Raw genomic sequence first — 12,748 nt, 5'->3', positions numbered from 1 at the left:
AGCTACTTTGGAAGCATAGAAACCCAACTGGAATGTGGGTCATAATGAAACCACACACAGCAAGGGTATTTAATGTACCTTTATTTTTCTGGTTCATGGGTTTGTATTTCTGGTTTGGAGTGTGACCCAGGATATGTCCCTTTCTCACAGGGTTTTTTAAACACTTACATACCACTTCACAGTGCTTTTACAGCCCCCTCTAAGCGGTTTACAGAGTCAGCCTCTTGCCCCCAACAATCTGGGTCCTCATTTTACCCACCTGGGAAGGATGGAAGGCTGAGTCAACCTTGAGCCTGGTGAGATTTGATCTGCCAAATTGCAGGCAGCCGGCATCAGCAGAAGTAGCCTGCAGTACTGCACTCTTAAGCACTGCGCCACTGCGGCTCTTAATCCAAATACTTGATTTAACCTGACTTTAATCCATCCTACCCGATTAGCGGTGTCCCAGTCTGCTGCCGGATTTCACTCTTCCTTGCTCTTCCGAGGAAAGGTGCTCTCTCGTGGCAATTCCTTGCACCTTAATTTTTTTAAAATAAGAACTATCCTTCCCCTAAAGACATTTTATGGCCCTGCAGAAATTGTGGTGCCTATGAATAATACTCTTTAAAGATAAATGTCCTTATTTTCCCACATGGACCAAACCAATATACAGTAGCACTTACACTTATATACCGCTTCACAGTGCTTTACAGCCCTCTCTGAGCGGTTTACAGAGTCAGCCTCTTGCCCCCAACAATCTGGGTCCTCATTTTACCCACCTCGGAAGGATGGACGGCTGAGTCAACCTTGAGCCTGGTGGGATTCGAACTGCCAAATTGCAGGCAGCCGGCAGGCAGCAGAAGTAGCCTGCAGTATTGTACTCTAACCACTGCGCCACTGTGCCTCAGTTCACGGGATCATGGAGTTGGAAGAAGAATCATCTATCCTAGGGCTTCTCAATTATGGCAACTTTATGATGTGTGACTACAGTTTTTTTCCCCCCGCGTCTTTGCAAAATGTCCAGTTTTGGAAGTTCCCCAAGTTTATGTTCAACGTACCGTAATTGGACATTTTTTTCCTAATTGGTTTTTTTTCTTTTGTAGGACTGGCTCAGCTGCTCCACTGAACGCAAGATGTCACAGGAAATGGAAGATACCATTGGTAGGTGCTGAGTTGAGATTCATTGTTTCTGATCATTGATTACCTAATGTTTGAATCGGGGGCTTTCGGGCTCAGCTTTGAGAGTCTTCATTGTGCTGTGCAATGACTAGCCTAGCCATTTTCATTACAATTTGATAGTTCCACCGAGGTGTGTTGTTGTTGGTGACTGAAAAATTGGATTGTTGCCCATGTGGCTGTGAAACATTAATTCTTTGCAAGAACGTTGCTGTTGCGTTAATTTTATAACGCTGTTTACTTTTGCTTTTTATACTTTGTAACTGATCCAGAAAAAACAAACGTCCAATGCTTTATATACAGACACAAAGATCCTTAGCTACAAAACCTTAGCTATTAACATATTGCAATTATAAATTTGCCAGGTATCGTTACACAAAAGTAGTTAACTTTTTTTCCTAATTGGCAGAAGAATGAAACTGATCGTTTAATTGTATTCAATTATTTAGGGGTTTCTAAACATTGTATTTTATTGTTTTTATTCATTAGCCGACCTCCTCCTTGTACATGTCTTGGTATATGTTTTTGTAATATGTATGTCTTGTCTATATATTTATTTCATATGTTTTATTGTACTCCGCCCCGAGTCCTTTGGGAGAGGGTGCGGCTAAGAAATAAATATTTATTATTATTATTATTATTATTAAGTTTACGTGCCAAGAAAGCTTAAGTTTTAGATATGTCTGATTATTTGGTAAGTTTGATCAAATGCGATGGATCAAATGCCTGAGCCTATACGAGTAAATCTATATTAGTAATGGTTGTCCAGAGAAAATGAGATGCTACATATTGCTTTAGAGCAGGGGTGTCAAACTCAAGGCCCTGGGGAGCTGGATCAGGCTCGCAGGGTGCTTAGATCTGGTCTGAGGGCCCCCCCTGGAAACCACAAAGGACCGGCCCACAGTATCTCTGCCAGCAAAAACTGAGTTTGGGAGGGCTGTGTGTGGCCCTCCCAAACTCCATTTTCGCTGGCGGAGGATTGCAGGAGGCCATCACAGCCAAAGATGGAGCTTGGGAGTCTGTTGTTTTTGCTGGCAGAGCATTTGGGCCACTACAGGTGCCCCCGACATCAGTGATGTTGAGCTTGCCATGCCCCCTGGTCACTCCCCACCCCCACCCCACCAAGGTCAAACACAACCCTGATGCGGCCCTCAATGAAATCAAGTTTGAGACCCTTGCTTTAACGCTTTCAGATTTTGTGTCGTGGTTCCGAAAAAGTCCCTTTTCTCCTTTGCTTAAAAAAAATATGCAATATGCAGTTTCAAAAACTTCTACAAATCCTAGATACAAGTCCCACCTGTTGGTCACATGGCCGCAGGACACTATGATAATTCTAAGTGCTAGGGCTGATCATAGTTACTGTTTCAGAGCTGTTATTGTGGCCTGTCAGCTGCCCGCACCTCCAGCAGCCGAATCAGAGGAGGAGGAGGTGGTGGTGTGGGAGTCCGGGTCAGCATCAACGCAACCTGAGAGCTCCGAGGGGGAAGAGGGAATGGAGCTGTCAGAGAGAGACAGAGGCGGAGCCTGGCCCGTCCGTCAGCCCTTAGATCAGTGATTCTCAACCTGTGGGTTGGGACCCCTTTGGGGGTCGAACGACCCTTTCACAGGGGTCGCCTAAGACCATTGGAAGACACATATTTTTGAACAAATATGGAAAACATAAAATAATTTTATCATTGGGGGTCAAGGAACCGAATTAAAGGGTTGCGGCATTAGGAAGGTTGAGACCCACTGCCTTAGATGGAGAGTTAACAGCCCCCAGGTCTGGAGGTGGCTGATGAGGAAGAGGAGGAAAAGCTGGGTCTAGTGCCTGATGCGCAGAAGGCAGAGGAGAGGAGAGCAGTGGAAATCGATGGGCCAGTCCTTGGGATGGAAGAGCCACCGCTGCTAACGAAGCCCCATCCTAGCTCTGGTGATAAAAGACAGGGGGGGGGGGAATGAATAGATGTGGCAAACAACTATTCATCATCTGGCTGGACACACTTGTTAGCCTGCGTTGCGAGAGAAACTTTTTCCGGGGCCGCCGGCACTTCTAATAAAGGAATTTGTGAGTTCACTACAGAAAGTTTGTCGTGTTTGGGGAGCTGGGTCAGAACAGCTGCCTTAATTTTGAACATTCACTAAACAGGGTGATTGCTAAGCAAGGTTGTGACTTGCCTGATTAACTAGATGTTGCAGTCACAAATTCACAGCGTGGGTGTTTTGCTCTCCCCATTGAGGCTGCCATCTAGGGCAATGATGGGGAACCTTTTCAGCACCGAGTGCCCAAACCAAAATGCATGTGTGTGCATGTGCACATGTGTGTGTGCCAGAGCACTGGAAACCCAAAGACCAGCTGGCCAGTGCACGCATGCCTGTTTGGGGGGCATTTTTGGCCATTTTTGGGCCATTTGCAGGCTGTTTTTCAGACTTTGGGGCCATTTTTCAGACCAAAAATGATCCCAAAAATGACCTGAAAATGCCCCCAGAACGGCCTGTTTTTTGGCTAGTTTTGACTGTTTTTGGGGCTGTTTTCAGGCTGTTTCAGGCTCCGGCACCCACGAAGAACAGCTGGCGATGGCGCATGTGGCAACAGAGAGGGCTTTGCGTGCCCCCACTGGCACCGTGCCATAGGTTTGCCATCATGGATCTAGGGGGTTGGGAGTCAGGAGGCGCTGCTCTGTGGGCATGATCCAAATCACCGTAACGGCAGGGGGTGTTTTGAAAAGGCCACCTTGGGACGCCACAGCAGTTGGTCTCCAAAGCTCTAATGAACTGGCTGACGCCTCCTGTGGCTTCTTGCCTATTCTGAGTCTGTAGACTGCAATGTCTTCCGTTGATACAACAGAGCTGCTATTATGTGCCGTGATTGTTCTTTTAATTGAACGTTCTGGTGGTTGATAATGTCCTCTTTCCTCTGGAGGCTTTTTCGGCAAGCCCTTCTGCGGCCGTGAGCTCTGTGCACTCCAAGCAACAGTGACAGCAGAACTGTCATCATTGGTTATGTTTAAACACTTCTTTAGAGTGCGGCAATGAAATAACACAAAATTTATCCTGCCTTGAGGATTTAACAAACAATGCTCAAATCTCTGCAGCTTTGGAATTGGACGTTTGGAAAAGGGCCACTCAAGTAGAGATATATATATTTTTTGGCAAGAAAATGTGTTTTCTTTTAAATTTAATTTGGAGGCCTGCGGATGGCATCAGGTGCAGATGTGGGCTGCTGGGGGTTTGCAGGGGTTCGGGAGAACCTCTAGCTAAGATTCTGTGCAGTTCAGAGAACCTTCAAATCTCACTCCTGGCTGGCCCTGCCCACCCACCCCTTCCCTGCCAGGAGTCCCCACGCAGCCCATTTTGGATGCAGGTAAGGGCAGGGCATGTGTGGAGGCTCTGGCAGGGCGAAAAATGGGCCTACCAGAAGTTTGGGAAGCCTCTGGAGCCTGGGGGGGGGAGGGTGTTTTTGCCCTCCCAGAGTCTGGAGGAAAACCTCCAGAGCCCGAGGAGGGCAAAAACAACACCCTCCCCCCCCTGTGGTGCAGGAGGCTGACTAGGCCACGCCCACAATGGCCACACTCACCCAACAACCGTGCAGAGAACCCCTTGCTAAAATGTTTGAAGCCCGTCCCTGATCAGGGGGTATTGTGCTGATGCTAGGTGCTGTCCGCCTAAGATATGCCATCAACTGCTATATTTCATATTAAATCATTTCATGTACGTGCCAGTTTGACAAGCCACAAGTTGGCTTTCACACCAGTGTTCGAAGTTCGTCCTGTTACGCATGGCTGGTTTATCCAGTGTTACTCTGCTATTGCATTATGTTATTGTGCTGTTATGCTCTCAAGGCACTAGAGGGCATACGTGACTTAATATTTTGTCTCAAAGGTGCTTTTCCTTGAAAACCTTTGGCTTCTCCTCCAAAGAGCTTCTTCAATTCTGACTGGATGATCAGTCACCATTCAATCAGAACTGAAGAAGCTTCTTGGTTGAGAAGCGAAATGTTTTCGAGACAGTCCCGTTGCTTTTCGAAATAGCACTTTGGGGACAAACCCTTTTTAATTCTGTTATTTGAATTCATGTTTTGCACCTCTGTGCTTTTAGTGTTATTTTAGAGATGGTCTTATCTTGTAATTTACTGTACCTATAACATCCTTCTTTAACTTTCAAAGAAGTCAGTAAAGTTCTGTATAGCAATTCTGAATTAGGGGGGGGGGCATAAAAAGCTGCAGGGAACCAACCACCAAAAAATTAGGATATACTTCTGGTGAAATTGTTGCAATTTTTAATGGATTCTGCTAAAACCTGTGGTTGCAAGTAAATGTACTAAAAACATTAGTAAATTTGAATGACAATTTTTCTGGGCAATCTTCCTTCCTTGATCATTTTAACCAGTTGTAAAGGGCATGTGGGATAAATCATTACTCTTTTGAAAGGCAGAGTGTCTTAATTGGATTGATGAGTGTAGATGCTGATTTGAATAAATAGATGGAATTCTGCATGGAGTATGAAGATTTAGGACAAGGGGGAGTGAACAATTCATTTCAGCAGCTTCGAATGGTGTTGCGTGGGGAACTATTTCCATCAAATCCCAAACTATTTTTGGCTGGTATGCTATTCCAGTTGTTGTATCAGGGCATTTTGTGCCTTTTTAAAAAAAAAAACAAATTGTGTGGTAAATTAGATTCCCACATAGAAACTAATTCACGAGGGGTCCTCTCATTCAGATGTGCTCCAAGAATTGTTGTCACAGGACAAAACAAAAAAGGTGCTTGTGTGTTTTTATTAAGTGTTTAGGATTCACAGTTGCAGGCAGACCCACGTATTCTTGATGAGGTAACTTTAAAAAAAAATTAAATGCATGGCTAATTTAATGAGCCAACTTGACGTAGTCCTTAAGGTGCTAGCTAGAAACCAGGAGTTCTAGTTCTGCCTTAGGAATGAAATTCAGCTGAGTGACTCTGGGCCAATCACTAACTAGGAGGAGTAAGAAGTACTATGTATGTTTGCCACCTTAAATTACATATAAAGTCATTAAGGCAGGATCCATCCATCATCCATCTATCTATCTATCTATCTATCTATCTATCTATCTATCTATCTATCTATCTATCTATCTATCTATCTATCTATCTATCTATCTATCTATGTGTGTGTATGTTCCAGAATAACTCTGGAATGCCTCAAGCAAATTCAATCAAACTTGGTACACATATGACTTACTCTCCGGAAACAAATACTGTGGAGGTAAGACACCCCTAACATCCCTCGGGGTATGTGTTCTGTTAAGATACAGCCTATTGTGCCCTACTGCCCTACTGGCTTCTACTGTACAGTGCAGTGGAGTTGCCCTGGTAACGGCTTCACATTACTCCACTAGGGGGCTCCTTCTGGTAAGTGGAAAATCCCACATTAGAAATTATGTTTGGTCCGGACATTTTCCCTCTATAAGTAAATACCCGGGCAACGCCAAGTTATAGGCTAGAATCAAATAAATAAACAATGGCTCACTGCTATTTAGCTTCCTCTAGGAGTCACGCCAATCAGTGCAAAATAAGACTGAGTGTGGGGCCGTCCATTACCTAAATGGGAATTTTAAAAGTTGCAAGTAGTGGTACCTCCGGAGACCTGAATAAATCTTCTGTATAGAGTCTCCATGTTCCTCTTGGAAGTCTTGCTGAACAAGCTTTTAGAAAACTGCCAGGAGCGGCGGGTTGTCATGTACCCATGCTAACCTTTTCCCTAATTAAATAGGCGCAGCCTCCTGGTATGCAAAGAATGAGCACTTGGAAATATGATTGCTGAGTCACTATTCTAATTAAGTTACCCAAGTTAGATTTTTGCATTGGCCAATTCAGAAGACTGGTGAGAAAATGCTCTAGAAGAGACATCAAGTCGGTCATTAAGTATGGGGAAACTCCATCCGTTGTCTACGAAAAATCCAATGGAAGGGTGTATACAGCCCAGGGGGCATACCTCGTACGATATAGCTATCACCATGGCTACTTTACCAGTGTTAGCACAACTGCAGCAGATGTGGGTTCCTTCCAGTTTGCACCAGTTCGACCGAACCGGTAGCAATTTGGCAGCCTGGGTCACTGGAAACGGCAGCAACCCAGGCCTGCCACGCCCCCTAACCGGTTCTCCCATGGGGCCGTCATCTTGATTTTCGGTTCTGCGCATGTGCAGAATAATTTTATATTTGCAGAAATGTAATCCCCCCCACTCCCCCCTTTAAATGTTTTGCCCATGAGCAGATCTTTTTAGTCGCATGCCGAACTGGCAGTAATTCCAGCATCAACCCACCCCTGAACTCCTGCATATTAAATCAGCAAATGAAACCATATTGTGTATTTTGTTGCCTTCTTACTTGGCCATTGGAGATACTGGCATAATCCAAAACATTTGGATGCATTCACACCCCATTGACCTCTCCTATTTCCTCCTTCAATTCTGATGCAATAGAGTACTGGGGCAAAATTCTTTGTATCTCATTTTAGAGATGGCTCATTTTAAAACTTTTAGCTGAGAAGTTTCAAAGGAAAGCATGTGGCTGAGTGTTCCTTAGGAGTCATGACTTGAGAAATAGGGTAAGGAATCCAGCTAAGAAGGGAAATTCAGAGCAAAGTGGCAGAGCCTGTATTAATCACAGGTATTGTGTAATGCCAGAGGTATATTTCTACCATCATAGAAGAGACTTCAGAGATCTTATAGTCCAACCCTTGCCCAGGGCAGGAATCCTTATTCTATTGAAGACAAATGGTTGAACACCACTAGTAATGGTGGAGTCTCTATGTCTTATGTGAAAAGAAACCATTTTTGGTTAGATCAGGGGTCAGCAACCTGCGGCTCTGGAGCCGCATGTGGCCCTTTCATCCCCCTCCTGCGGCTCCCTGTCGCCAGTCAGCACCACAATTTTGAGAGGAGCTTCTGGTTGGGGGGGGGGGAGTAGGGCACGCCAGACTCTATGGCAAGGGGTGGGATTTCCTGTCAGCTCCACAATTGATAGGGCTTTAGGTTAGGACAGGTAGAGGAGAAAGGATGCCGCGCTAGGAAGAGACTCTATGGTGGGGAAACCTGACTTCCGGTCGGCTCCATAATTGAATGGAGGGCTTCCGGTTAGGACCTTTGTGGCTCCTTGAGTGTTTCAGGTTGCCGACCTTTGGGTTAGATCAGGGGTGTCCAAACTTGGGAACTTTAAGACTTGTGGACTTCAACTCCCAGAATTCCACAGCCAAGCTGGCTGGGGAATTCTGGGAGTTGAAGTCCACAAGTCTTAAAAGTTCCCAAGTTTGGACACTTCTGGGTTAGATTGTCAAACTAGGAAGACTTTTCTTCTAGGTTCCTTCTTCTGGGACCTGTAAAACCGATGAAATTATTGCTATCTGCCTGAAAAATGGCAGGGTTGCAAATCAGAATGGATGCCTTTACTTCGAACGTAACACTGCGATAGTCTTTAGGCGCCTAAAGCTTTTCCCGTTTATTATCCGACTGTTGTAGAAACAGTGATTTAAAACAGACACTAGATTCAGCCACAGGCGTCCTCCGTGATAAGGTGGTAGGCGTGGGAAAAAAAATTGGCCTGAGGATTTGGAGCGTAGTCAATTTAGACAATATGTACAACTGCCTAAAATGATACGGCAACACCTGGTATTCTTGTCTCTCGATGGGGAGGGAAATTGTTGAGCAAGAGGGTGGCTGATCCTTAATAAGCTAATGAGATCCGTAACGGAGGTGAAATCGAATTGTTCACGTTCAGTTCTTGATTCAACTACTGTATTTTTCTGAGTATAAGATGCTCCAGAGTATAAGACACTCTGAAATATAGCTTTTGGGGAGGAAAACAAGGGGGGGAAATCTGCTTCTGCCTCCCAGCAAACAGTAGAGACAATATGCACTGTTTGTAGTGTTACATTTCAGACTCTACTTGTACAGATGCTGTTAAAATTGATGTGCTTTCTGGAAGTGTAGTTATTCTCTGCTATTTAAAAGAAGATACAAAATGCTTCAGATCAAGCATTTATTTTAAAAAGCTTCTTCATTTGGTTAAGCTGTCTAGAACAATAATAAAGCAGTCTTTAAAAAATGTCTAATAATTTGAACATTTTATAGGCATTTATAGTTATTGATTTACCTTCTTGCAACAAACAGCAAACAGCCTGATTAGCATAAGAAAAAAAATCTGCTTCTGCCTCCCAGCAATTTGCCTTTTGGAGCAAACACAAAGTTTCACTTTCAGTTTAAGGGAGCCTCCTGATCATCAGCTGTTTCAGGCTGCAGGGATTGCTATAACCTATTGCAGCCTTGGCAGGCCCCATTTTCCCCGTTTGCAGAGGCCAAAGGGTGGGGGACAGTGGGTGGGTGGGGCTACATTCAGTGTATAAGACGCACCTAAATTTTCACCCTCTTTTAGGGGGGGAAAGGTGCGTCTTATACTCTGAAAAATATGGTATATATCCCACATAGATCCTTTTACAACAGCTGAGCCTTCATCGGTTTCATAAAAGTTGGAGATGTGACCTCTGTGGCTTTTCATACTTTTCTTCTGTTTGTCTTATCTCTTAAGCATAGTAGAATTTGTGGACGTGGCATTACAATGAAAAATAGTCTCTGTCTCTTAATTCAACTCCCTTGCATTCAGCTTGTCTTTTAATTAAAAAAAAAAGACCTACCTTAAGTGCTCCGGCATTAATTGCTTCTCTACTTCGGTCGCAAGTTGATTGCTTAAAACAAAATCTAAACAGCCAGAAGGGAGGCTCACTCCCCCAAACTTTGAAGCCGAGGCGTGAGAATGCTGCTTTTTTTTTTTTAGCAAAACGGAAGGTGTATGGTATTTAGAGAAAAAACAAAGGAGTCAGGAAGGATGGAAACTTGCATCTGTTGGAGGATAACCTCATCAGCAGCTCTTCCCTTCGTAAGAATGCAAGTCCAGCAGTGCTGTGTTTACCTGTTTCAGTCACGGTTATCACTCAGGGCCAGTTTCCCTTTTGTTCTGAGGACTGGTCTTGACGTTGTCAGCAGCTGTTATTTTATTGTCAGAAGGGCTGGATCCTCAGGGTGTAGAGCTCCGGCCTCCTCAACGTTTCCACCATGTTCGAGAGCTGCAGATCCTCATTAGTTTGGGTGAGGCCTCAGATTTCTTTGGGTGGTTCCAGCGTTAGTGCGCACACGCTCTCGTTTTATACGGATGGCTTATTAAATCGGCTTTGCTTCTCGCGCCCACAATTTGTGGGTGCTCCAACACTGGAGGCTTTTAAGAAGAGACTGAAATGGTGTAGGGCCGTGATGGCGAACTTAGGTCACGCGCGCTGGAAATGTCACACAAAGCCGTCTCTCCAGGCACGTGAGCTGTCGCCCATTGCTCTTCCCAGTTCCGGCTCACCGGCCAGCTGGCCTTCACGCGCCTGGGAGCACTGGAAACGATAAGAACAGCTGCCTGGCGAGCAATCTTTCCAGCGCATGAATGTGCACTGGGTGGATGCTCTTCTGATTTTCAGTGCATGCATGCTGGTCTTTGTGCGTGCATGTACGCAGGAACCGGAAGACCAGGTGGCCGATGCACATGCACGCACCGGGGACTGGAAGAGCAGCCACCTAGTGCACATGCATGTGCCAGGAAGATGGTGCACCGGGCGGCTGCTCTTCCGGTTTGCGGCATACGCATGCACGTTCACTCCAGTTTTAGCACTCAATGCCGAAAAACTTCGCCAACACTGGTGTAGGGTCTCCTGTTTGAGCAGGTAGTTGGATTGGAAGACCTCCAAAGTCTCTTCCAATCTGTTCTGTTCCGTTCCGTTCCATTCCATTCCCTATTCTATTCCATTCCATTCCATTCTATTTATTCCATTCTATTCTATTCCATTTCATTCCCTATTCTATTCTATTCCATTCTATTCTATTCCATTCCATTCTATTTATTCCATTCTATTCTATTCCATTCCATTCTATTCCATTCCATTTTATTCTATTCCATTCCATTCCATTCTACTCCATTCCATCCCATTCCATCCCATTCTATTCCATTCCATTTCATTCTATTCTATTCCATTCCCTATTCTATTCCATTCCATTCTATTCTATTCTATTCCATTCCATTCTATTATTCCATTCCATTCTATTCCATTCTATTCCATTCTATTCCATTCTATTCCATTCTATTCCATTCTATTCCATTCTATTCCATTCTATTCTATTCCATTCCATTCCATTCTACTCCATTCCATTCTATTCCATTCCATTCCATTCTATTCCATTTCATTCTATTCCATTCCATTCCCTATTCTGTTCCATTCCATTCCATAGACCCTAACCCCATCCCCATCCCTGTTGTTTTGTTCCCTTTTATGTAGTGCTTTCAGAAGTCTGGAGGAAAATTTTCCACAGGTTCTACTTTGGGGGATGCTGCAGAGATTGCAAAATTCCCTGCACCCCAGAAGTGTTTTAGAGCATGTCAATTATGTTACAGCCACGTTGGATCACAACGGGAAGAATGGAGGATGCTGGGTGAGAAGAACCACTATAGCTTTCAAGACCTTACCTGATCAGAAAATATTGGCTGCCTTCTCTGCTCTGTAAAGCACAGCAACTGGGTAATATTCAGCATTTTTCTGAAATATCAAGGAGCACTAAAGATGTCTGGACAGGTAACAAAACACCTACAAGAACACAGCCATGCTCAGAGAGCACCAAGGATTCCACAGTCCAGGGGAAATTTTGACCAAGGAGCTTTTATATCTCAGTACTCTGCTATTTTTTTTTTTATATGCCCAATTGGGTGGTTTTCCCACAGTGGTTACTTCCATGCTATTTAACTGCTTTATAATAGTCTTTTCTTCTTCTTTTCCACGTGACCTGCTTGAAGGCTGCTGGATGGAAAACAAAAACAAATCATTTGCTGGGAATGTGTTAACTGGTATTTCTCAAAGATCCTTTTTCAAAACTCTCGGTGGGGTGGAGGTGGGGGGATTATTTTAAACCTGTTTAATTTTCTAAGATTTTACATTCTACACACTGTTACCGTTCTGTGTTGCCATTCAGGCGTTACAGTTAATCGCAATCATAATTGAGCCCAGGGGTGGGCTTCAAAAATTTTAACAAGGGGCTCCCTGCCCGGTTGCTGGGCAGGCGTGGCCTAGTCGTCCTCCTGCACCCGGGCTCCGGAGGTTTTCCTTGAGCCTCTGGGAGGGCGAAAACAGCCTACCCAGGCTCCGGAGACCCTCTGGAGGCCGGAAATGGGCCTGTTTCCATCCTTCCCAAACTTCCAGTAGACCTGTTTTTCACCTTCCCTGAGCTTCCATGTGCGCCCTGCACTTACCCGAATCCAAAGCAGACAGCACGGGGACTCCTGCGAGGGTGTGTGTGCCAGTGGTGGGATTCAAATAATTCAACAACCGGTTCTCCTCCCTAATGACCACCTGGGTAGGCGGGGCTCAGTGGTCATGTGACCCTGTGGGCGTGGCCAACTCAATGTTACTCACGTCGATGGGCGCGTCGCCTTACTGTTACAATGTAATATGGGTTAACGGGAGAGGCAGTTTCTGTAAGCAGGGCAATAAAGATTAGGCTAGAAACAACGCCAAAATGTTTCCTTCCTGCCTTCCTTACTGGATTAGCCCTGTAA

At 44.9% G+C, this 12,748-nt stretch overlaps 1 protein-coding gene across 2 annotated transcripts in view; it reads left to right on the top strand.

The window, feature by feature from the left end:
• Positions 1-12,748, top strand: part of PHACTR4 (phosphatase and actin regulator 4) — an 86,956-nt gene that overhangs the window by 19,567 nt on the left and 54,641 nt on the right. For both annotated transcript variants that reach the window (XM_081961757.1, XM_081961756.1), the window contains exon 2: positions 1,083-1,140. In XM_081961757.1, the coding sequence (XP_081817883.1) occupies positions 1,113-1,140 (28 nt within the window). In that variant the 5' untranslated portion in view covers positions 1,083-1,112. The remainder of the gene's footprint in view (positions 1-1,082; positions 1,141-12,748) is intronic.

Source organism: Natrix helvetica (assembly GCF_964273705.1).
Source record: "Natrix helvetica genome assembly, chromosome: 9".
Lineage (NCBI taxonomy): Eukaryota > Metazoa > Chordata > Lepidosauria > Squamata > Natricidae > Natrix > Natrix helvetica.
Note: the sequence above shows the minus strand (reverse complement) of the source record. Positions and strands in the feature narration are given on the sequence as shown.